General features: G+C 36.0%; 1 protein-coding gene across 2 annotated transcripts in view; it reads right to left on the reverse strand.

Moving 5' to 3' along the window:
• Positions 1-24,266, reverse strand: part of LOC147580166 (uncharacterized) — a 546,857-nt gene that overhangs the window by 144,359 nt on the left and 378,232 nt on the right. Inside the window, exons 3-5 of one of the 2 annotated variants that reach the window (XM_086710328.1) lie at positions 24,019-24,069; positions 1,636-1,700; positions 709-1,240 (exon numbers count right to left, since the gene is read on the reverse strand). In XM_086710328.1, coding sequence (XP_086566454.1) covers positions 1,184-1,240; positions 1,636-1,700; positions 24,019-24,069 — 173 coding nt within the window. In that variant the 3' untranslated portion in view covers positions 709-1,183. Of the gene's footprint in view, positions 1-708; positions 1,241-1,635; positions 1,701-24,018; positions 24,070-24,266 lie in introns of those variants that run through there. The other variant, XR_015252569.1, reaches the window with a different exon arrangement.

Here is a 24,266-nt window from a genome sequence, read left to right on the forward strand (position 1 = left end):
CAATTTTTGCTATAATTAGAAAGCTGTGACTAAATTTCCTAAAGCCAGAAAAGTTTCAGTGTTCTACAGCTGTGCTATCTAACTACATGTGGCTTTTAAGCCCTTGAAAAGTGACTAATCCAGATTGAGAGATGCTATAAGTTAAAACACATACCATATCTTAAAGATTTAGTTTGAAATAAAGAATATAAAACATCTCATTTATAATTTTTAAAAAGGTTATATGTTGAAATGATACTTCTGATGCACTAGGTCAAATAAACTATATATTAAAATTAATTCCATTTATTTTTACTTTTTTAAATGTGACTACTAGAAAAATTAAAAATACTTGATGACTCACATTTGTGGATCATATTCCATTTCTGTTGGATAGTGCTGTTCTAAACCACAGTGATAATAATATTAAGACGACTGGATAGAACATTCTACTTCTTATATTAGAACTCATCTCTCCAAGAAATTTTCTAGTGTGGTGTGCCCAGCAACCCCTCAACAATCGTGCATGGTCCCCTTGGTTTAGTTAAATTATTTTATTCTTACTTTCTTATGGTATAAGCCTTGTTATATCTGCTATACATGTATGGGTGCTGCAACTTCTTATCTCCATGTCTGTTTCTCTTATTAGACTATGAGCTTCTTTGGGAGAAAGACCTATCAGCACATAGCATATTGCCAATAAAATATAAAGAATAAACTTTAAAAAAGAAAGAAATTGATAATTTTATTCATACCATGTCTAGGACGATTCTACATTAGTACGCACTAAATAAATGATGTGGCCTGGCTTGAGTAACTGAGTTAGTTAGGACACTGTTAAACTAATCACAATTAAAGAGGGCCTCCTCATTCCATCTGGAAAGTCTTTTAGAGAATCTCTTTTAAATTAACCAGAGGCAAATACAGATAGTACTACTGGTACTTAAAATGACAGAAATACACTATTTCAAGACTTTTGTATTAATGTATTCAACGTGTGTTTACTTAGTTTCTGTTAGGTGTCTGACATGGGGACACAAAGATTAATAAACATTATTACTGTATTTATGTAGTTCACAGCCCAGATGAGGAGACAGATATCAATGTATTCTGAACTACAACTGAAGAATGTGCAGATTATAAGGATGGAGAAAGTTATCAGTTCTTCCTGGCTTTATAGCAGAATTCAGGATTTAGCTGAAGCTTAAAAGATGAGGAAATGTTTCCACACACAGGTCAGGGGGTAGCATTCTAGGGCAATCTACAAAGAGAAGTAAATAAAAATGGCAGCATTGAGACATAAAGGAGCTAGTAATTCTATATTTTAGAGTTAGGGAATGTAAGTTGGAAGTGGTAATAGGGTCAGTTAATTCATATACTCAATCTATCCAATAATTTGAATATTATTTCTTGGGGAAATGCAGTGTATATCTTAGCAGCTCTAGCTCTAGAGTTAAATTTTCTGAGTTCAAATTTTCTACTACAACCTAATCACATGATCCTGGGTAAATTGTTCTTAAAACAACTTTAAGCCTCAGTCTGCTTACATGTACATTAAGAAAGGTAATGATAATAGTAATTACAATTTGTAATTACAATTACAATTTGTAGAGATGTGACAAGAGTTTAACAAGATGATCCACTTAAAATACCTACCATTGTCAATTCTTTCCAGTCAAAGATCATTCGGAACATACTTGTAGTTGAAAAAGCTGGGTTTGCTACTCATTACACAAAAATAGAAAAATATCAATTGGTAACGTGGGTGTCTCTGTAAGATGCATTAGAGAAGACCTATTATAAGATTTTGGCTTTGGGTGAGTGATTGGGGAAAATCCACGAAAACAGGGGTTTGCTCTAGACTAGATGCTGTTGGAACATGGGGGCAATTCTATGATACGGCATATCAGTAAATTGTATTCTTTGAGAAGAGCAACTAGAGCAAAGCTTAAGGCTATTATTGTTAAAGAAGCAGCAGCCATTCATATTAGCCAGCAGAGATGAGTGTTTGCTATTTTGGACAGTGATCTTGTTTTTGTCTGTACTTTAGATAAAGTTATGAAATGGTCTTGTTCTGTCTCACAGTCTCAGAATGACTTTGTCTGATGTTAGTCAGATAATTTATATACAAGAGGAGAATAAAATGGCCTAGCTATAAGTGTCAGACTAGTTCCTAGATGTCAGGGGCTGCTTTTTTTTTTTTTCTTGGCACTGTGCCTAATACATAATAAGTACTCAATAAATATTTGAAGTTACTTTCAAGATGTCAAGTGGAGCTGCAAGTAAATAGAGAGTTTAGGACTATGTTCTGAGAAACTCTATCATTTAACGTCCAGGTATGGGAGAAAAAGGTTGCAATGGAAAATAAAAACAACCAGGAAGATGGAAGGAAAATTATGAGGGTATTATGTCATGGAAGCAAAAGGAAGGGGACTTTTTAAGAGAAAAAAAAAGTGGTGGAGAGCTAGCTGGTATTGCTAAGTCAAGGAAGATGAGTTCTGAACATGGAATTAGCAATAGGGAATTCTGTGGCAACATGGGTGAGAGAAATTTCAGTGGAGTAATGGAGAAAATCAGGATTGGCAGAGTGAGAATGAGCAGGTGGCAGACCATTGCTTCCAGAAGGGAATTAAAATTAAGTGTGCAGAAGAGTCATGGTAGGTCAAGGAGGATTTAGGTTCTGTTTTTTAATATAGAAACTATTTTTAATATTTAAGTGTTGATGATTCCAGTCAAGGAGAAGTTAAATCTACAGGAAAGAGAAAAATTGATAATGAAAGGTTCTAGAAAAAGCTGTAAGGAAGAAGGAAGAGAATCCAAAATAAATGTGAATAATCACAGGACCCATTGTGGGGTGTTTTGGTGCTATTGTCTTTGTTTTTGGCTTTCAAGGTATTAGCCATAATTGCCTAGATAAGGTTAAACTGATGAATGGTTCTAAACTGATACATAACATAATTATATTTGTATTTCAGAAAGCTAACAGCATAAAATGGAAGCTGCATTCAAGGATTTCAAAACTGGAGGCACAGATAACATTTAGGAGGCTAGTCCAATCATCCTGAAAGGAAAAAAAAAGGCACAGACATGAATGCCAGCAATAAGAGCTAGAATAGAAAAGAGATGGAAAGTCAAGCTCTCAAGGATGGGGAACGGTGGGATATCAGTTATACCTCGTTTCATGAGGGTCACCAGGGTAAAAGAGATGGGATATAGTGACTAACTCCTACACTTTAGACTCCAACAACTGGGGAGAAGGTAGCGCCACTCATTTTGTAAGAAATTCAGGAGGAAAAGAATACTTGGACAGGAAGTCCAAGTCATGGGGAAGATTATGAACTTTTAAAAAACTCATGTATAGTCACTCATCCATTAATCAAATCTCTTAAAAATCTATTTTATGTCAGGAAGCATATTAAACTCTGAGGAAACAGTCATGAGCAAGAGAGCTGTATTCCTGTCCTATTAGTGCTTACTTTAGGGTGTGTGTGTGTGTGTGCGTGTGTGTGTGTGTGTGTGTGTGTGTTTTCTTTTTTGAGTTTGAGATACTTCTATGATTTCTAAGTAGATATGTTAAATAAACAATTGAATAAACTAATGTAGGGTACAGAAGAAAGGTCTGGACTGAAACCTGTGTCTGTGTGTGTGAGTATAAAATACATATTTTTATGTACTTTTATATGCAAATATACATTTTTGTATATATCCACGTGGAATACTTGATTTACCTTTAAGTTTAGACAGAACTGGGGGTGAATTCTAGCTTTGCCCTTCCAGGTGTAAGAACACAAATCATCCAGCATTTACTGAGCACATGCTATGTACCAGCCCAGTGTAAGATACCGAAATACAAGGTTAATAGTCCATTGTGCTTGCGCTGGAGACACTTCTGGATTTGTGCAGCAGGTTGATTTTCATCCTTGCCAATGTGAGAAAAAAAGCATCTTTATCATGGAGTTGTTAGGAGTAAATGGGGCAAATACACAGAATGCTCTATGGCTGACATATATTTCTCTGGATCATGCTATGAAGTCAGCTGAATAATAGCATCATCTTTTAGGGTCACAATGTCACTGAAAGTACATTCTTCTAAAAATTAGTCACTACTTCTAATTCTGGAATTGTTAGTGTTCCCAATAAAGTGTTAGTTGTATTTATTAGCTTGCTTTAGGGAATCTTAACAATAGTTGTACTTTGATGAGCTGATTTTACAAGCCAGAGGCAACATTTTCCTAGTAGGATATAGTTATGTCAAAGAATCCATCTTGTGTAAATAATAAATGGCACATCCATCCTGGAGTTCATGTCCCACTGAGTCTTGATGAATTAGCTTTTTACCGAGTTTCTGTTTATCTGTCTTATGCAATGCCTTGTCTCTAAAATAAAAGAGACTTATGCAATGTCTCTAAAAGTACCAGGATGACTTAGGGAAGTTGTAATTAAGGAAGGAACGCACAAGGAAGGGAATCATAAAAAGGGGGTATCTGCCATACATTTTCACTAGAGTTTGACAATGAATCAAGGTGCTTAACCAAGTTTTGTACATCAATATTTTCCATCAACTGCTTATGAAGTGTCAGCCCTTTAAATTCACATTGAAAACCTGAAGATCCTTTGCTAGTCATAGAGCGTTAGGGACTATTGACCCAAGTCAACAGTTATACCTGGAAACCGCAAACCACCACAGAAGACCTAGAAAGTATTCACTTCCTACTTCTAGTAACAACTATCTTCATGCACCCATGGGTATGCTGCCTGTGAATCCTCTGTGCAATACTGCACAGAATACATTCAGTAATTCTTCTGGGAGAGCTGATTTCTACAAAAGGTGATTCTCACAAGAAAGCTTTTTTCCCTAACGTGAGCAATGTCTAATACACCTAACTACACCTCTTATAAATATATAGATAAAAGAGAGGAGGGTGAGGGTGGTGCTGTAACTCACCAGTACTAGTAATCTTAGCTTTCTTTAGAAAGAAGACATTCTCAAACTTCACTGTGCATTAACAAAGTGATTGACCCTAGGGAATATTCTAGAAGTATTTAGAGCTTTTTATGTTCACATGGAAAAATAGAGAAAATTACATTAAACTTCAATAAAGCCTACAGGTATTTTAACCCTTTTCCATCAATCTTCCACCACATCTCTGGAAGTAGTATAATCTATTACCACATCAATGGTGCAATGAAACACACATATCTTTAGCATCAGGTTTTATTTCTGGTTATGGATTTAAATCCTTTTAATACCAAATCCCAAGGCTCTAGCACAAATTGCTGTCAGTGAGATTTGACTATACATTAGTCATTTGGGGCTCAGTAGATTTTCTTATGGGTTATGCCAACTTTCCCTACTCCATGTGGTTTTCCAATATAGTAAATGAAAGGAAACCACCACAAACTTTAGAATTAGACACAATTCACATAAGTCCTCTGTATTAGTCAGGGTTCTCCAGAGAAACAGAACCAACAGGACATATAGATACATATGTAGGAGGAGACTTATTTTAAGAATTGGCTCGTGTGATTATTGAGGCTGAACACTCCCACAGTCTGCCATTTGCAGGCTAGTAACTAGGAAAACCAGTGGTTTAATTCAGTCTGAGTCAAAAGGTCTGAGAACCAAGAGGGTGGATGGTGAAGGTGTAAGTTTCAGAGTCTGAAGGCCTGAGAACCAAAAGTTCCAAGGTCCAAGGTCAGCAAAAAGATGTCCCAACTCAACAAGAGAGAAAATTTGCCCTTTCTTTTGCTTTTTGTTTTATTCAGGCCCCAATGGATTGGATGATGCTAAACCACACTGGGGAGGGTGGACCTTCTTTATTCAGGCTATTTAATCAAATGCTAATCTTTTCCAGAAACACCCTCACGCCCACAAATAATGTTTTACCAGCTAGCAGGGCAACCCTTGGCCAAGTCAAGTTGGCATATAAGATTAATCCTCTATTTCTACAATCATGGTGATGCTGAAAAAATAACACACTTTTTGATCTTTGGTTTCCTCATCCATAAAATAGTAATAATGATACATCTGTAGAGTTAAAAAACACCTCTAGTCTTAAAAAGCATTCACATGCCTAATACACAGATGTTCAATATGTTGTAGCTATTATTTTTAATTATAAATGTGGATTCTTATCAACAAAGGCAAACTCTGAGATGAAATGATGGCAGAAAACAGCAGCATTTCAAGTACACTTCACATTGAAAAAGGAGACTTGAAATCAGCCCTTCCTATATGTCACGAACAAAGAAACAAAAGCATATTGAACAGTGCTATGTAATTTCTGTATGACAGAAAAAATGCCTACTAGTTCTACTGGTTTTAACCTTCTCCTCTCAATATGCTCTTTTCCTAAACTACCTGAAATATAGATTATAGGATGCAAAATATTTAGATGGCCCTAGGATTTCCACCCCTATGCTATACCCATGATTCAGTTTCCTTATATGACAAGGTTGAAGGAACCTTATTAGTGGTAGTAAAAGGCCCAGATTAGTTGACTAAATTAACCAAAATGCAGATTATCTGGGTGGGTCTAGCTTAATCAGGTGAAGCTTTTTAAAAAAAATTATTTGTTTAAATTCAAGTTAGTTAACATACAGTGGAGTATCGGTTTCAAAGAGTCGAACCCAATGATTCATACCTTGCATATAACACCCAGTGTTCATCCCAACAAGTGTTCTCCTTGATGCCCATCACACATTAGACCACCCACCTCCCCCCTCCAGCAACCCTCAGTTTGTTCTCTGTATTCAAGAGTCTCTGAAGGTTTGCCTCCTTCTCTGTGTTTTATCTTATTTTCCTTCCCTTCCCCTATTCTCATCTGTTGTTTCTTAAATTCCACATGAGTGAAATCATATGATATTGGTCTTTCTCTGACTGACTTATTTTGCTTAGCATAATACACTCTAGTTCCATTCATGTTGTTGTAATTTGTTGAGGAACTTCCATACTGTTTTCCAGAGTGACAGCACCAGCTTGCATTCCTACCAGCAGTGTAAAAGTGTTCCCCCTTCTCCACATCCTTGCCAACATCTGTTGTTGCCTGAGTTGTTAATGTTAGCCATTCTGACAGGTGTGAGATAGTATCTCATTGTGGTTTTGATTCGTATTTCTCTGATGAGTGATGTTGAGCATTTCTTCATGTGTCTATTAGCCATCTGGATATCTTCTTTGGAAGAATATCTATTCATGTCTTCTGTCCGTTTCTTTACTGGATTATTTGGTTTGGGGGTGTTGACTTTGATAAGTTCTTTATAGATTTTGGATACTAACGCTTTATCCAATGTCATTTGCAAATATCTTCTCCCATTCTGTAGGTTGCCTTTTAGTTTTGTTGATTGTTTCCTTTCCTGTGCAGAAGCTTTTTATCTTGATGAGGTCCCAATAGTTCATTTTTGCTTTTGTTTCCCTTGCCTCCAGAGACATATCTAGTAAGAAACTTGTATGGCTGAAGTCAAAGAGGTTGCTGCCTGGTCTCCTCTAGGATTTTGATGATTTTGATTTCCTGTCTCACATTTAGGTCTTTCATCCCTTTTGAATTTATTTTTGTATATGGTGTAATAAAATGGTCCAGTTTCATGCTTCTGCAGGTTGCTATCCAGTCTTCCCAGCACCATTTGCTGAAAAAACCGTCTTTCTTTCCATGCATATTCATCCCTGCTTTGTCGAAGAAGAGTTGGCCATTCCTGTGCTCTATTCTGTTTCATTGATCCTATGTGTCTGTTTTTGTGCCAGTACAATAATGTCTTGATGAGTAAAGCTTGGCAATACAGTTTGAAGTTTGGAATTGTGATGCATCCAGTTTTGGTTTTCTTTTTCAAAATTATTTTGGCTATTCGGGGTCTTTCCTCTTTCCATTCAAATTTTAGAATTGTTTGTTGCAGCTCTGTGAAGAATGCTGATGTTATTTTGATAGGGACTGCATTCAACGTGTAGATTGCTTTGGGTAGTGTAGACATTTTAATCATATTTGTTCTTCCAATTCATGAGCATGGAATGTTTTTCCATTTCTTATATCTTCTTCAATTTCTTTCATAATTTTTCTACAGTTTTCAACACATAGATCTTTTACCTCTTTGGTTAGGTTTATTCCTAGGTATCTTATAGTTTGGGGGACAATTATAAATGAGATTGATTCCTTGATTTCTCTTTCTGCTGCTTCATAATTGGTGTATAGAAATGCAACTAATTTCTGTGCAGATTTTATATTCTGTGACTTTGCTGAATTCATGTATCAGTTCTAACAGTTTTTTTGGTGAAGTCTTTCAGGTTTCCCATGTAAAGTATCATTTACAGTCATCTGTGAAGAGCAAAAGTTTGATTTCTCCTTGGCCAGTTTTATGCTTCTTATTTCTTTTTGTTGTCTGATTTCTGAGGCTAGGACTTCCAGTACTATACTGAACAGTGGAGAGGGTGGACATATGTTATAGAACTCCTCTGGGAAGCCATGTGGTCCAGGACGCTTGTGTGTTGGGAGATTTTTAATAACTTGCCTAATTTCTTTGCTGACTATGGGTCTTTTCAAATTTTCTATTTATTCTTGTTTCAGTTTTGGTAGTGTGTGACTTTCTAGGAATTTGTCCGTTTCACCCAAATTGTCCAGTTTGTTGGCATATAATTTTTCAAAGTATTCTCTTATAGTTTTTATTTCTGTGGTGTTGGTTGTAATCTCTCCTCTTTCATTTGTGATTTTATCTATTTGGATCCTTTCTCTTCTCTTTTTGGTAAGTCTGGCTCAATTTTGTTTATTTGAAAGAACCAGCTTTTAGTTTTATTGTCAATTCTACTGTTTTTTCTTTGTTTTTTTTTTCTATATAATTTATTTCTGCTCTAATCTTTATTATTTCCTTTCTTCTGTTGGCTTTCCCCTTTACTCATTTCTCCTTTTCTAGCTCCTTTAGGCGTAAGGTTATACTGTGTATTTGGGATCTTTCTGACTTCTTGAGATAAGCCTGAATTACAATGTTCTTTCCTTTAGAACTGCCTTTGCTGCATCTCAAAGGGTTTGGACTGTCATTTTTTTTTTTTTTTGTTTTGTTTTGTTTTTGTTTTTTTTTTGTTTTTGGGACAGAGAGAGACAGAGCATGAACGGGGGAGGGGCAGAGAGAGAGGGAGACACAGAATCGGAAACAGGCTCCAGGCTCTGAGCCATTAGCCCAGAGCCCGACGCGGGGCTCGAACTCGCGGACCGCGAGATCGTGACCTGGCTGAAGTCGACGCTTAACCGACTGTGCCACCCAGGCGCCCCTGGACTGTCATGTTTTTATTTTCATTTGCTTCCATGTATTTTTTTTATTTCTTCTTTAATTTCATGCTTAACACATTCATTCTATAATAGGATGTTCTTTAACATCCATGTATTTAGAGAATTCCAAAATTTTTCTTATGGTTGATTTCAAGTTTCACAACATTTTGATCTAAACATATGCATGGTATGATCTCAATCTTTTTGTACCTGTTGAGGGCAGATTTGTGACCCAGTTATGTACTCTATGCTGAAGAATGTTCCATGTGCACTTGAGAAGAATGTGTATTCTGCTGCTTTAGGATGAAATGTTCTGAATATATATTAAATCCATCTGGTCCAGTGTGTCATTCAAAGCCATTGTTTCCTTGTTGATATTCTCAGATGATCTGTCCTTTGTTGTAAGTGGGATATTAAAGTCCCCTACTATTATGGTATTATCATCAAGAAGTTTATGTTTGTTATTTTATACTTAAGTGCTCCACGTTGGGGTTGTAAATATTTGCAATTTTCAGATCTTCTTCATGAATAGACCCTTTAATTATAATATCCTTCTTCATCTCTTATTACATTCTTTGTTTTAAAATCTAGTTTGTCTGATATAAGTATGGCTACTCTGGCTTAATTTTGACCTCCATTAGCATGATACATTGTTCTCCATCCCCTCAATTTCAATCTGCAGGTGTGTTTAGTTCCAAAAGGAGTCTCTTGTAGGCAGCATATAGATGGATCTTGGTATTTTATCCATTCTGATACCCTATGTCTTTTGATTGGAGCATTTAGTCCATTTACATTCAGAGTGATTACTGAAAGATATGGATTTAGTGATTATGTCACCCATAGATTTGGTGTTTCTTGTGATGTTCTCTGATCCTCTGTAGTGTTTGTTGCTTTGGTCTTCATTTTTTTCCTCCACTCAAAGAGTCCCCCTTAAAATTTCTTGCAGGGCTGCTTTAATGGTCACAAACTCCTTTACTTTTTATTTGTCTGGGAAACTCTTTATCTCTCCTTTTATTCTGAATGACAGCCTTGCTGGATAAAGAATTCTTGGCTGCATATTTTTCCAATTCAGCACATTGAATATTGCCTGCCACTCTCTTCTGGACTGCCAAGTTTTGGTAGACAGATCCGCTGCTAACCTTATGTAAATTCTAAGTAAGTTTTTATGTAAGTTCCTACCCTTGTAAATTAAGGACCTTTTGTCCTTAGCTACTTTTGAATTCTCTCTTTACAGCTCTGTATTTTGCAACTTTCACTATGATGTGTTGTGATGTTGACCTGTTTTTGTTGATTTTGAAGGGAGTTCTCTGTGCCTCTTGGACTTAAATGCCTGTTACCTTCCCCATATTAGGGAAGTTCTCGGCTATAATTTGTTCAAATAAACCTTCTGCCCCTTTTCCCCCACTCTTCTTCTTCTGGGATCCCTATGATATGGGTATTGTTTTGTTTTATGGAATCACTAAGTTTTCTAAGTCTGCCCTGGTGATCTAATAGTTTTCTTTCTCTCTTCTTTGTAGCTACATTATTTGCCATAATTTTATCTTCACCAAATCCCTTTCTTTGCTTCTTCAATTCTGTGACTGTATCAAGTTGGTTTTGCATCTCAGTTATAGCAATTTTTTAGGTCTTTGATCTCTAAAGCAAGGGTTTCTCTGGTGTCTTCTATACTTTTTTTCAAGCCCACATAGTAGCCTTATAACTTTTGTTCTAAATTCTTGTTCAGATATATTGCTTATATCTGTTTTGAGCAGGTCTCTGGCTGTGATTTCTTCCTGAACTTTCTTTTGGGGAAAATTCATCCATCTTGTCATTTGGACTACATTTATGTCTTTTGTGTGTTTTAAAAGCTTGTTACGGGGGCGCCTGTGTGACTCAGTAGGTTAAGTGTCCGACTTTGGCTCAGGTTGCAATTTGTCGGTTTGAACCCCACGTCAGGCTCTGTGCTGACAGCTCAGAGAGCCTGGAGCCTTCTTTGGATTCTGCATCTTCCCCTCTCTCTCTGTCTCTCTCTCACAAATAAAACATTAACAATTTAAAAAAAATAAAAAATAAAAGCTTATGTTTCCTGCACCTGAGAGTATTGCTATATTAAAAAGGGGTCATGCTCTGTTCAAGGCCTGGAACTCCAGGAAGTGTTTCTGGGGTATGCTGTGTGCACTCTGCTTTGTGGTCTGGCTGCTCTTTCTGACTGGACAGTCCTCTTCAGAGTTTCTTCTTGCTTGAAGTGGGGAGTGTTTGTACCTGTAACTAGGTGTGCTTTGACTTGTTTGTTGGAGTAAGCCTCACACCTGCTACGCTGTCCCCTTGCAACTGTGGAGCTCCTTCTGCCACTCCACAGATTAATTTCCTGGGTGTTCCAAGTGACCTGACTTCAATACAGCTGTGTTTGAAGGACAAGGAAAGCTTAGGGTCCCCCTACTTCTCTGCCACCTTAACTCCTCTCCAGGTGAAGCCTCTTAAAAGCAAGATTAGGCCTTCTCTAGATTAGAGAGATTCCCCTGCTGGCCTGAAAAGTAACTTTCATGTAGCGAGAGACCTGTGGCAGGGTCACAGGCAAAGAACCGGGAATGACCTTTTGGACCTGAGAGTGGCCCCTAGCCAGCAAGAGAAAGAGCTTAATCCTAAAGCTACAAAGAACAGAATTCTGCCAAAAATAATGTGCACCTAAAAGAGACTCCTGCACTCTAGAAAGGGTCTGAGCTTGTTTGATCCCTTGATTGTAGCCCGTGAGACTTCTGACACACAGAAACAGTGAGATAATAAATGCATGTTTTCTGAACCTGCTAAGTTTGCGGATATTTGTTACATAACAGGAAAAAACTAATACAAAATCCACCTTTTTCTAACCTTCCAACAGGTTATTCACATAATGGTTCAGGAGTAGATACTGTCTACTGGTTTAAGAGTCAAAAAAGAATGTGACTGGAATAAAATGATTTCAGCAAGTAAGGCATTTGAACCAGCTCAAACTTTTCAAACATTTAGGCAGAAGTTAGTAGAGTAAGTAGGAGTTAGTTAGAATGCAATGTCAGGGCAGGGAAATATTTTTTTTAAAGGAGAAGAAACTTCATTCCAATTCCATTAACAAACCACTCACCTTTAGCAATAACTAAACCAGTCCAAATTGTAGTGGGTCTTAATTAAAGAGACAGTAACTTGACCACTATCCTAATAAAGCAGTCAAAGCGTTAGGACACAATTTAATTGGAAGAAATGACTGTGTTTACCAGCATAAATAATGTAAACAATCTCAAGGAACTAATTATAAGAGACTGGAAACCCTTCAGAGGGTTAATAATAAATTTAAATGTCAGTCCTTGAGTTTGGTTGGCTATATGACTTATTCTAGAGTCAGTCCCAGTCATTTATGGGTTCCAAATATGATATTAGGACTTAATATGTAAATATAAAGAAGTTGTAAACTTTGAAAAAGAGGAAAATTAGCTTGAGAATTACCATAATGGCCCCTTACTTGAAACCTGTATATAATGAAATGAATTAAGTAAAAGTGGCACATAATTACACATTTTTTAGGTGTGAGCCCATGATAAAGAAGAGGAAATCTCTATTTCTTTTTAATACAGAAAGTTAAAATCGTCAACCAGCAAAGCAAAGTTGTACTGCGTTGAATTTCTTATCATCCTTGAAGAAATTTACCTGGGCTCACCTACGAAGAAAGGCACGCTAAAGACTGAGACACAAAAATGACTTCCGGAAAACTGCTAAGAAATGAAAAAGTACCAATGAGCCACATACTTTATTCCTTGTGAGCCAAGAACACATTAGTCATTTCAGAGAATTTATGTGAATAGATTTCATTCATGAGGACTTGAAAATTTAAATGTGAATGTCCGTGTCTGTGTGTGTATATTGGTAGATGTGTATTTGAGTATTTTCATGTGAGTGTGTAAATATGAATGGAAAGACAGAAAGGACATAGAAAGAAATTCACCCAAGATCTTTGCCTCTTACCTAAATGGATTTAAAAGCTATGTCAACCACATTCTTACCAGCACACACACACACACACACACACACACAAAAACTAAAAAACAAAAACAATTGATTTGTAGTTTTATATGAGTAAATCATTTAGTGTAAAGGTTGTATTTCAAAGTCTCCTAACTGTTCTCCTTTATTCCCAATCCAGGTAAACTTAAAAAAAAATTCTTAAGGCTATCAACCTTAGCTAGCAAAGATATGAGACTAACAGTAAATACATGAACTCCATTTTCTGACTATCTAAAGTTTGAGCACTGGTCTGATATATCCACAGTGTTGATGGAACAGTGTGGATATCCTTTTTTTTTTATGTTTGTTTATTTATGTTGAGAGAGAGAGAGAATACAAGAGAGGGCAGAGGGAGAAGGAGAAAGAGAGAGAGAGAGGGAGGGAGGGAGGGAGGTAGAGAATTTTAAGCAGGCTCCACACTCAGCACAGAGCCTGACACAGGGCACAATCCCATAAACCATGAAATCATGTCCTGAGCCAAAATCAAGACTTGGATGCTTAACTGACAGAGCCACCCAGGTATCCCTGTGGATATCTTTGATAGCTATTACTCATGAGCCTGTCATCATTCTAAATTTTTGTATTTGGAGGAACATGAAAAAATAATTTCCATCAATGTTGAGCAAATAATATACATGGCTTCTCTGGCTGATCAAATGAAAGTTAAGTTAAATCTCCTCCACCAGGGTAAAATCTAATTTTCCTATTGTAAGGGAATAGTTTTGGGAATATAAACAGGAGATTAGCACTAGTTTCATCATCATCACCTTTTTCTATTCCACAATAACTAACTTAATTTAAAATTGTTTTACTACTCAAGTATACATGTTCATTGTGGAAAAATTAGAAAATACAGAAAGTAAAAAGAACAAAATTAAAAGCATCCATAGCCTTCTACCTATTTTAGCTTTCTACTACCTATAAAAGTATCTAAAGCCTTCCCTTTATCTAAGCAAAATGTGTGTGTGTGTATGTGTGTATATGTATATATATGTATATGTATATATGTACGTATATACATGTGTGTATATGTAATTATATATACATGTATATATAATGTGTACCATGTATACATGTATACACATGTATATATAATTACATACACACACATACATACATATATACATACATGCATAGCCTTTAAAAATACAATAGCTTGGGGCGCCGGGTGGCTCAGTCGGTAAAGCATCCAACTTCCACTCAGGTTATGATCTCGCGGTTTGTGAGTTCAAGCCCCGCATCAGGCTCTGTGCTTATAGCTCGGAGCCTGGAGCCTGCTTCAGATTCTGTGTCTCCCCTTCTCTCTGCCCATCCCATGCTCATGCTGTTTGTCTCTGTCTCTCAATAATAAATAAATGTTAAAAAAAATTTAAAAATACAATAGCTAACATAAAACTTAAATGGAAATTCCTCTGGGTAGCTAAATCACTCTGGGTTTTACAGCAACATAAGTTGGAGGGTGTAGCCAAGAGGCCCCCTGGGTCCTCTAAATTGCAGAGGGAAGCCCATGATATAGAGTACGATACGGTGATATTTACCAACAATAATGTCTATATTTTCATAGATCCTAGCAATAAATACTTGTCACATATTTAATAGGTTAAATTTGTATTATAATATACTGATATGATACATATACACCTTGCTTCAGGGTGTAACTGCATTTCAGCATCGAACAGCAAGCTAATAAAAACTGTAGCAAGAAACAGTTTTACGACCCTCCATTGACTTGTGTTTTACATTATGTTATCTTATGGCAGACATCTGAATTAAAGGTTAACACACACTATTTAACGGTGTCTGAATGAATGTACAGTGCATGAATACATGCTTCTTGAAATTTTTTATCAGTTTTGATACTACACATGCTTTGTGATTTGGGTTAAGACATGACTTTAAGTGGTTGATGGCTCCTGCTTGACTCTTTTGAGTAATAGGAAATAACACATTTTGTTAGGATTCCTTCAATTAAGTGCATATCCACCATTAAAGCAATCTGTCATTATTTTAGCAATGTCATTAACATCTACAATATAATTCAGAGGGGCTTTGTTCTTCTTTCAAAATTAGTAGCACATGCATTTATATAGAAAGCTTGAAATACAAAAACAAATTTAAGCAGCTTTCAACTCCAAGCTATACAAATATTTTTAAATGGATTACATAGAAGGTATGACTTTACTAAGAAAGAAAAGCCCACAGAAATTATATATCCATTAACATGGATTAATGATATAAAATATGAATTACTTTTCTTTCTAATGTGACAAATCAAGAAATACAGTTTAGTGTACTACTAAACGTACTTGGCCTAATGAAAATAATTTAAATTACTGGGCTACTGAAAGTAAAAATCAGTATATAAAATTTATGATTTTTATATATAAATATTATCAGTCTTTAGAAATATTTTGGAAAAATTTTAATGCATAACAATAATATATTAAGTGCTTAATAAAAAAGATAAAATTTTATTAGCAAATTTAGATGGCAACAGTCAACTTTAAATTGCTAAAATAGATCTTATTTACTCCTGTGGATTCAGTAAATAGGTTAAGATTCAATTACAAATAATGCAAGGAGAAAGCTGAAGTTTACAAAACAGAGTAGAGGTTCGGCTACAATAAAAGTATATTTTTCTATAGGATGCCTGCGTGGCTCAGCTGGTTACACATCTGACTCTTGGTTTCGGCTCAGGTCATGATCTCATTGTTTCGTGAGTTTGAGCCCCGTGTCTGGCTCTGCGCTGACAGTGTGGAGCCTGCTTGGAACACTGTCTCACCCATTCTCTCTACCCCTTCTCCACTTATGCTGTTTCTGTCTCTCTCAAAAATCAATAAATAAACTTAAAAAAGAGTATATTTCTCTATATTGTATACATATATACTTATGTTCTATATATTTGTATATACAAAAAGTATATACTGTTGTATAAATATGAACTATAAAGTGATATTTATTTCCTGTTACCTAAAATTATTGACATGTATAAAAGCTTTCTTTGACAAAATTTTCATCTCTTGTCCACCTCAATGGGCTGTAGACCTGGGGCAACAAAGGAACTGAGAAAAAGAGACGACAGTATAGTAAGGCACAGGGGCAGGGGACCATGAGATACCGAGGTTTATTGTACATCTTCTTACATACGTTTTCAGGAAAAACAGATAAGCAATGATTAACAACAGAAGCTTAGCAAAGCATGTCAACAATGTACATCTGATTCAGCTACCATAAGTATATTGCATACGAGAGCAGCCTTACAGATACTTATGCTCCGATAAGAATCTTTACGATAGAAGCAAAGACAAAGAAGGGAGTGGATGCACTGTGCTATATACAGCTGGCTTCCTTTAAGCAAAACATCCCTATCTACATACTAAAGAACAGACCACACTTCCCGAGGGCCATTCACTCAAGTCCTTTCAGGTGATTTTTAACCTTAGGATCTTGAGTTTTCTCAGAGATCTTGGAGTCTGAACGAATATGCGCCTGTGGTCATTGTGGTGTTCTTGTTCCCACAATCACTGATAGTTAGGTTGCAAGTAAAATATCAAATGGAACTTAACTAGAAGCATAGAGACATTATAATCATTTTGTAGACCATAGAAATCTCTGGACTTGACCTGCTCTCTCTTGCAATGGCTCTTAGAATAATCTAGTACACATTATAGATAGTTGGGAGTCATGTCTTTTCTCCCTCAACAGAGTAAAAATTCTTTAAAGTAAGGATTACTATTCTGTGTCTTCCCAAAATTCTCACAGACTTTAGCCCACCACTTTGCATGTTACAAATATTAAATTAATAAATGTCCTCCAATTACCTTAAATATGACATCCAAAATAATGCACTGCCTTGACCTCGATAGCTCTTTTTCCTCAAGATTCCTCATCTCAGCAAAATTTCCAACCATCTACCCTCTCAAGCAAAACACAGGGAGTTATCCACAGTTCTCTCTACAGTCTCAAATTCAGTCCAAATCCTGCTTCAAATCCTGTATTTCTCAAATCTGTCTTTTTTTTTTTTTTTTTATGTTTCCACTACCCCATTTCTTGCTAAGCCCTCTTTTTCTTAGTTAGCATCCATCCCAACATGGTTATGTAATACCTTTCTGATTTTAACACTTGCAGTATGTTTGAGTTCTATTTCCTGGGTGCAAAAACATAATCTTCTGTGATACTGAGGTAAGTTTGGGTCAGTCCATTGAGAATTTGTGAGCATTTCCCAAATTTGTCCCATAGTAACCAAGCTGCAACCTCCTTCAGCTCTCATTTCTCCCCAGAGTTTTGCCTTTTTCGTAATTTTGCCCATCAGGAGTGACTCACCATTTGTTTGTGGTAAAACAAAAATTCTTAATGTTGCTTAAAGGATAAACCCAAGGAGGTGCCCAGATATCTCAGTCGGTTGAGCGCTAACTACGGCTCAGGTCATGATCTTGCAGTTCACAAGTTTGAGCCCCGCCTAGAGCCTCAGAGCCTGGAGCCTCCTTCAGATTCTGTGTCTCCCTCTCTCTCTGTCCCTCCCCTGCTAGTACTCTATTTCTCTCTCAAAAATAAATACAAAACATTATTTGAAAAAAGGATAAACCCGAGACATTAAACATATACTGTATTAGATTAGGGCCAACAAGCACTTAAATGTGGAAATAAAATGCTACATAGACAGGCAAGGATCAAATTTAAAGGATTACCAAGAGAGATCAAATCTGTGCTTTTTCTTCTTTGGGAGTTTTTAAGATACAGTGATAAATTTCTGGAAAACCGCTTCTCTTAAAAGTTAGTGGTCTAAATTCAAATGAAGCTAATTATTTTACTTCATCTTCTGTACCAAATCTTTTTTCCCCTAAAATAACCACCTTAGAGAACAAAAATACTGTCCCAATGGTGAATTATTATAGTGTACTAAACTGAGTTCATTGCTTCTGAGGCTCTTTCATGTAACATCCACATAATCAACACAAGATAAGTAAGTATATCTCGAATTGCCTCTCTTGTGGAGAAAGATATAGTACATGGCAAAAGAAATTTTACCCTACAAATCTCATGATAAACAAATTCCCAATTTATTTTTTCATTCAACCAATGCATATTTTCTAAGCCCTTACTGGTGAAAGCCAATGGACCATACATGGCCTACTTCCTCACACTTGATTTTCGATGCCTCATCAGGGTACAGAATTAGGTTCTCAAGCAAGGATAAAGGCAATCAACATATGGTATATAGTAATCATTTTGACATTACACAGGATTCATGTGGAGATACCCAGATAACAAGATAGCTATAATGGAAATATCATACCGTTTGGAATCAGAAGACCACAATCTAAACCATATGTTAGATTCACACTATTTTAACTTTTTAAAATCATCTAAACCATCTGCCCTGAATTTTTTTTTCATTGAGTAAGCACTAAGCATTCCATTGAGGAAGGATTAAGTAAGATAATAGGTAGGTATTTGATACCTGCATGATATTCTCCATAATTGTTGCATTAGTCCTCACAATAATCTTAGAAGGCAGATACTGTTATTTTAATTTTATGGATAGGGAATCAGAAATACAGGGCAGAGAAGGAGGTACCACAGGCCAATTAATTAGTAAACAAGAGAATCTAGATGTAAACCAAGGTGGTGGTTTGACTTTAAAGTTAACACACTTTACTACAAAACATACTGTTTTCTTTATTAGATCATTATGAAGAATGAATAAGAAAATAAAAAACATGTCTTACAAAGCCTAAAATACTATGTGAATTTAATGAAAATTGCTTATTGCTATTATTAGTCTATTACTAATCTGTTAAAGTTCTAATGTATTTCAGAGATTGCCACAATCTTGCTTATATTAGCAAACTAGAGAGGCGGGAAAGTTCCTCCCATATCCTTCCTGATTAAATGAATAAAGAGTAGAAGGAAGAAAGGAAAATCCTATTACTATTCTCAGGCACTTTCACATAATATCTAATTAAACCCGAAAACACTCCCATGACTTAGGCATTCTTACCCCACTATAAGATAAGGAATATATGATCCAGAAAAATCAAAGAAATTTCCTGTTTCCAATACACAGGAGGATGGATTTAAGCTCATATTCACCTGATTTAAGAGCCCAGTTCTTTCTGCCATATCACACTTTCTTACAAGATAGGGGATGAGGTATCTTCACTATCTCTAAGATAATAATAACCCAGCTTGCTATGTTTAGCATTTACTATAAATACATGTTTGAAGAATGTTTTCACTTGCTTAACAAAGAAAATGTCCTTATCTGGAGTTAAATCATGGATCTCTACTTCATTTATAACTTCTAGGAAACAATAGAAATTTGTGCCCCATTAGAATATTCAAATTAAAGTATAAAACCTTTTTCAAATGGCTAAAGGAAAAATTATGATTAATGGAATCATTTATAAATCTATCAGAAGGCCATATATGTAGCAGACCATATAACTGCATTCTCATACTTTGCTGACTTAAAGATCAGTAATTTTCTTATCTTGAGATTAAAGTTTATGTGTATAAACTAGTTCCATTCACAGTTTTTAAGTTCCACTAAATTGAGAGAATGAGAAATTAAAATAGACACATATTTTTTCACTGTTACAAAACATACATACTTTTTTTTTACTATTACCTATACAGTTTTATTAGTTTCACTGTTTTTGTTAACTCACTGACTTTGAATGCAAACCTGTTGGTTGAAAAAAATTTCTACAATTAGCTTTAAATTAAATTTTTCTTTCCATTTATACAGGTAATACCTGCCAATCTGCTTAAGCAGTTATTCACCTATTTACTATATATTCAGTTTTTTCTTATTCATTTGAAAATCGTTTTTGAACCTCTGCTATGGACTGGCCCCTCAGACTGAGGTACAAGAAATGCAGAAGGATGTAGCAGACTTGATCTCTGCCAGCCAAAGTTCACTGTCTAGTCTTGGCAGTTCAACTGAAAGAAGAGGATTATACAAGTAGTATCAACATTATGTCATCAATATTTTCATAGTAGAAGGTACTGGTTGCTATGTGAGTACTTGACAGGGAACCTAACTTAGTCTAAGGAGTCAAGTAAACCTTCTGGAAGTTGGAGCGTAACATCTAAGGGCTAAAAAATGAATAGGAGGGTGAGAGAAAATGATGTGGAGTAGGCGGTACTCCAGAGAGAATAACCAAATTGCATATGGTCTGGTTTCCCACAGTGGCCATGATAGATACCATTCATTAGGCCCTATCTTTTAAAGAATAATCTATGCCTGCAGAAAAAGTATTTTGTGGACTTTAGTAGAAATACCATAGTAAGTACAGAAGCCATGTTTGAACAGCATTCTGAACCATGATTCTACAATATATGGTCTTAAACTAGGATTGAGCATAATTGTCAATACCAAGTGATATATTATCACCTTTAGATAATCAGGCATCATGTTCTATTAATTGGCATGCCAAGTACTTGATAGCACCAGATATTATGGTTAATGCAAATGATTATTTTTCCTGTGAGTTTAATTAAGAGTCTCCATATTGATGTAATTAAAACCGCAGTGGCATTTGAAATGCATCACCTAAATAAAGTACCATAAGATTTACTCTATTAAGATTTGTAAGAGATCTCAGTAATTGCAATTTGCATTATTTTCTTTCACATATGTATTTCTCTGAAGAAATCAGTCACTGCATATATGTATGGCCATATTATCATCAAGTATTTCATTATTTTCATGGACAAAATTGTTCACTAATAGCACATCAACATTAGATGTAGGAACAAATGTTTTTTCAATATTTAAATTTAGGAGTTCTCATTGCCCATTATCTATCTATTAAGAATTACAAGTTCCAGTTTAACAGAGAATTCCATGTTAATCACATGCTTTATAATGAGACTGTTTGTTATCCCTAGCCTGCACACACTTGATTAAAACCTTCAGTGTACTCACCAAGCTGATATTTTTTACCTACTGCCTTCACCTCTGGTACAGTGTAATTTTCAAAAAGCAAAATGAAGAAGAGTATCATTTATTGTTAACTTTTTCTATAGATATCCTGTGTGCTTGTAACTCTCTGACATGTACAGGTAGCCCACACAGGACAAAGAAAACATTACCCGTGACAAAGGAGCCATTTATATCTCTGCAATCCAAATCAGATCCTGCCCCAAGGGCACCCTAGACTACATGTACACATATGGAAAATTATCAATTCAGTAATGGCAGGTAATTTCCATTCTACTGAGGAAACTGAGGCTTAAAATGGTTAAACAATTGTGGTGTATGATTTAAACCCAAACAAATGATCCAAAGTCTGCAATAATAATCTACATGTTACTAACTCTCAGGTGTTAAAAAAGAAAAGAATTTCTTTAATTAAACGTTATTTGATTTTTTCATGGGTAACAAATACAAATAAATAAGCATAGTAAGTCCCCCAAATACTGTCTTGAGTCCTGTAAGTTCAAACCATCTCCCACCCATATTTCCAGAAAGGAAAAAAAAAGGAAATCCAAATAGTAACTTTGAAACACTGCATTTTACCTCTGCTTACTAAAACTCTAGCAGTAAAGAAATATTTGCATCATAATATTGTGGAAATATAGTAAACATAACATAGGGTCGTTTTACTGGAGAAGCAGTTTTTTCAAAGCAAACAGGGAGGAAAGAACAGATGTATAATAAAATGAAACCACCACATGAAACTTTATTTGTTCCTATTGTGATCGCCCACATGGTGTGGTACAAGAATATGTAACTACTCCCTGTTCTGGTTACTTCTGAGCATATCACTATACAAAATTATTATATCCAGTGGCTATTCGTAATGTAGAAAATGAATATTTTATTCACAGAAAGCAGATGAAGATTTCAGTCCTGAACTTTTAATTTTTTGTTTGTGTGTATCTATGACTACTCAAAAGCTTAATCCTAATTTCTGAGGCACAGTTCCAAATCTTTTTCACATCTATGAAGTAAGTTTATCTTCAGGCCTCTGAGAAGTAATTAAGATTACTCCTACTTTACAAATAGGGAAACAGGGTCATAGGTCAATGTAACTTACTTAAGTGAACAGACTTGCAACAAGATGGTACCTTAAAAATGATTAACTGCTTCTTTTCAAAACTATCATTGAAATGGCTATCCATGTACAAAAAGAGAGAACCTATATCAGCATTGGATACTGTCCATGGGAACATCATGCATTAGAATTCCTTAGTGGTCTGCTACTGCAGACATTACTAGAAAGAAGGACCGGCTCAACCCATTATCACTCTGGAGCATCTAAAAAGTGAATACACGGAATCCCAGCATAAATCCATAAACACCTTCTAATTTGATTGGGTGAGGGTAACTAGAGGCCACTGTGAGCAGGGATCAAACGACAAGTCTTTTTCTCCTACGGTACCACAGCTAAATCCTGCCGAAGACAGCTACGGTGAGTTTAAAACATAGCCCCCCAGGGCACCTGCTTGGCTCAGTCGATAAAGCATCCCACTCTTGATTTCTGCTTAGGTCATGATCTCAGAGTTCATGAGATCTCCTGCTTGGGATTCTCTCTTCCTCTCTCTCTTCCTTTCCTCCCGCTCATATATGTGAGGCAAGAATGCTTGTTCAAGGGATCAAAGACCCTCATGGAACCATGAGGCCAGGGAATAGCACTTTGTCCCCCCATATATACATATCCTAGGCAACATAGATTGAAAAGATCTGTATTTTGTTATGTTTCCTTGGAACTACATGATAGGGGGGAAATTCATACATTCATTCCAGAATAAAACAAACAAAAAACTACATTATCTCTAAAAGGAAAAAAAAATCATGTTGTCTTCAGTTATTTCTCTAACACAAACTTTCCAGGACAAAATGGAGCATGAACTACAGTTTTGAGAGAGAGAGATTTCTCTCAAACATTTAAAAAAACGAATAAAACATAGCCTCCATAACATTTTGCAATTGTTTTATTTAAATGATGACATATATTTTTCCCCTTCATATTGATCTACCTTTCAAAACATCAGCATATTTTCATATGCCAAGAGATGTTTCTTGTTTTGTTTTTCCTATTTGTTTCGGGTGCCTCTATGTTTGATAATATCGGGATATTGGGTAAATTTTGTCTGAAAAGTGTGATTCTATGTTTAACTGTGCCTTTGAGGTCCAGAAGGAGAAGTAAGGAGAAAGTTAATAGTTAGCTACAGTTTTACTTTGTCAGATCAGAAATTCCGATAACCCAAAGGGAAACATCTTGGAACTGAATTTGAGTATTGCCCCCATTTTGGGGAGGGAGGGTGTGTTGTTATAGTTACCTTCTGCTAGGTAAGGAAAATAAAAGGCAGATAAAATACACACACACACACACACACACACACACACACACACACACACACACACCCCAAAGCAATCATTGGGATTTTAAATGAGATTTCTAAATTTAAGAGAAACAGAGAGAAAATAGAGGAGAAAATAAGTAAGGAGAAGGAGGAAGAAGATAAATTTTCTGGGCTGAAGAAAGATACACCTGGGGACTGAAGGATACCAAATATATAAATACCAATACCAAATATTTAAGCTTTGGATGGAAGGGACCACAAACAATCACAAAGAAGAAGGAAGAACCGGGTAAGGAGAGATAAAAATATCAGTTGGTTAATAAGTCTGAATGGAGAAACTGACTTAAATCTGAGGCTGCAGCAGCATTCCCAATGGATTAATCATGAATCAGACACATACAGCCATATAGTCACTAGCACAGCAGTGTGACTGCAGGACTCCAACACAGGGGTTTACACTTACCACAGGGGTGAGAGAACACCGAACATATATCCTCTCTGTAGGCAGGATGTACTAAAAAGAGAGAGAGAGAAATGTTCAGAAGGATCTCACCATCATTTGCCAAACTCACAAATCAAACAAGTAACTCCTTGGAGGGAATGTACAAAATGGGAAGAATGCTGACTTGAGGGGACCAAAGACCCACATGGAACCATGAGGCCAGGGAATAATGCTTCCTTCCCACATATAAACATATCCTAGGCAATACA

The sequence above is a fragment of the Puma concolor genome, chromosome B3 (assembly GCF_028749965.1).
Source record: "Puma concolor isolate L17-30 chromosome B3, mPumCon1.1.hap2, whole genome shotgun sequence".
Taxonomy (NCBI): Eukaryota; Metazoa; Chordata; class Mammalia; order Carnivora; family Felidae; genus Puma; species Puma concolor.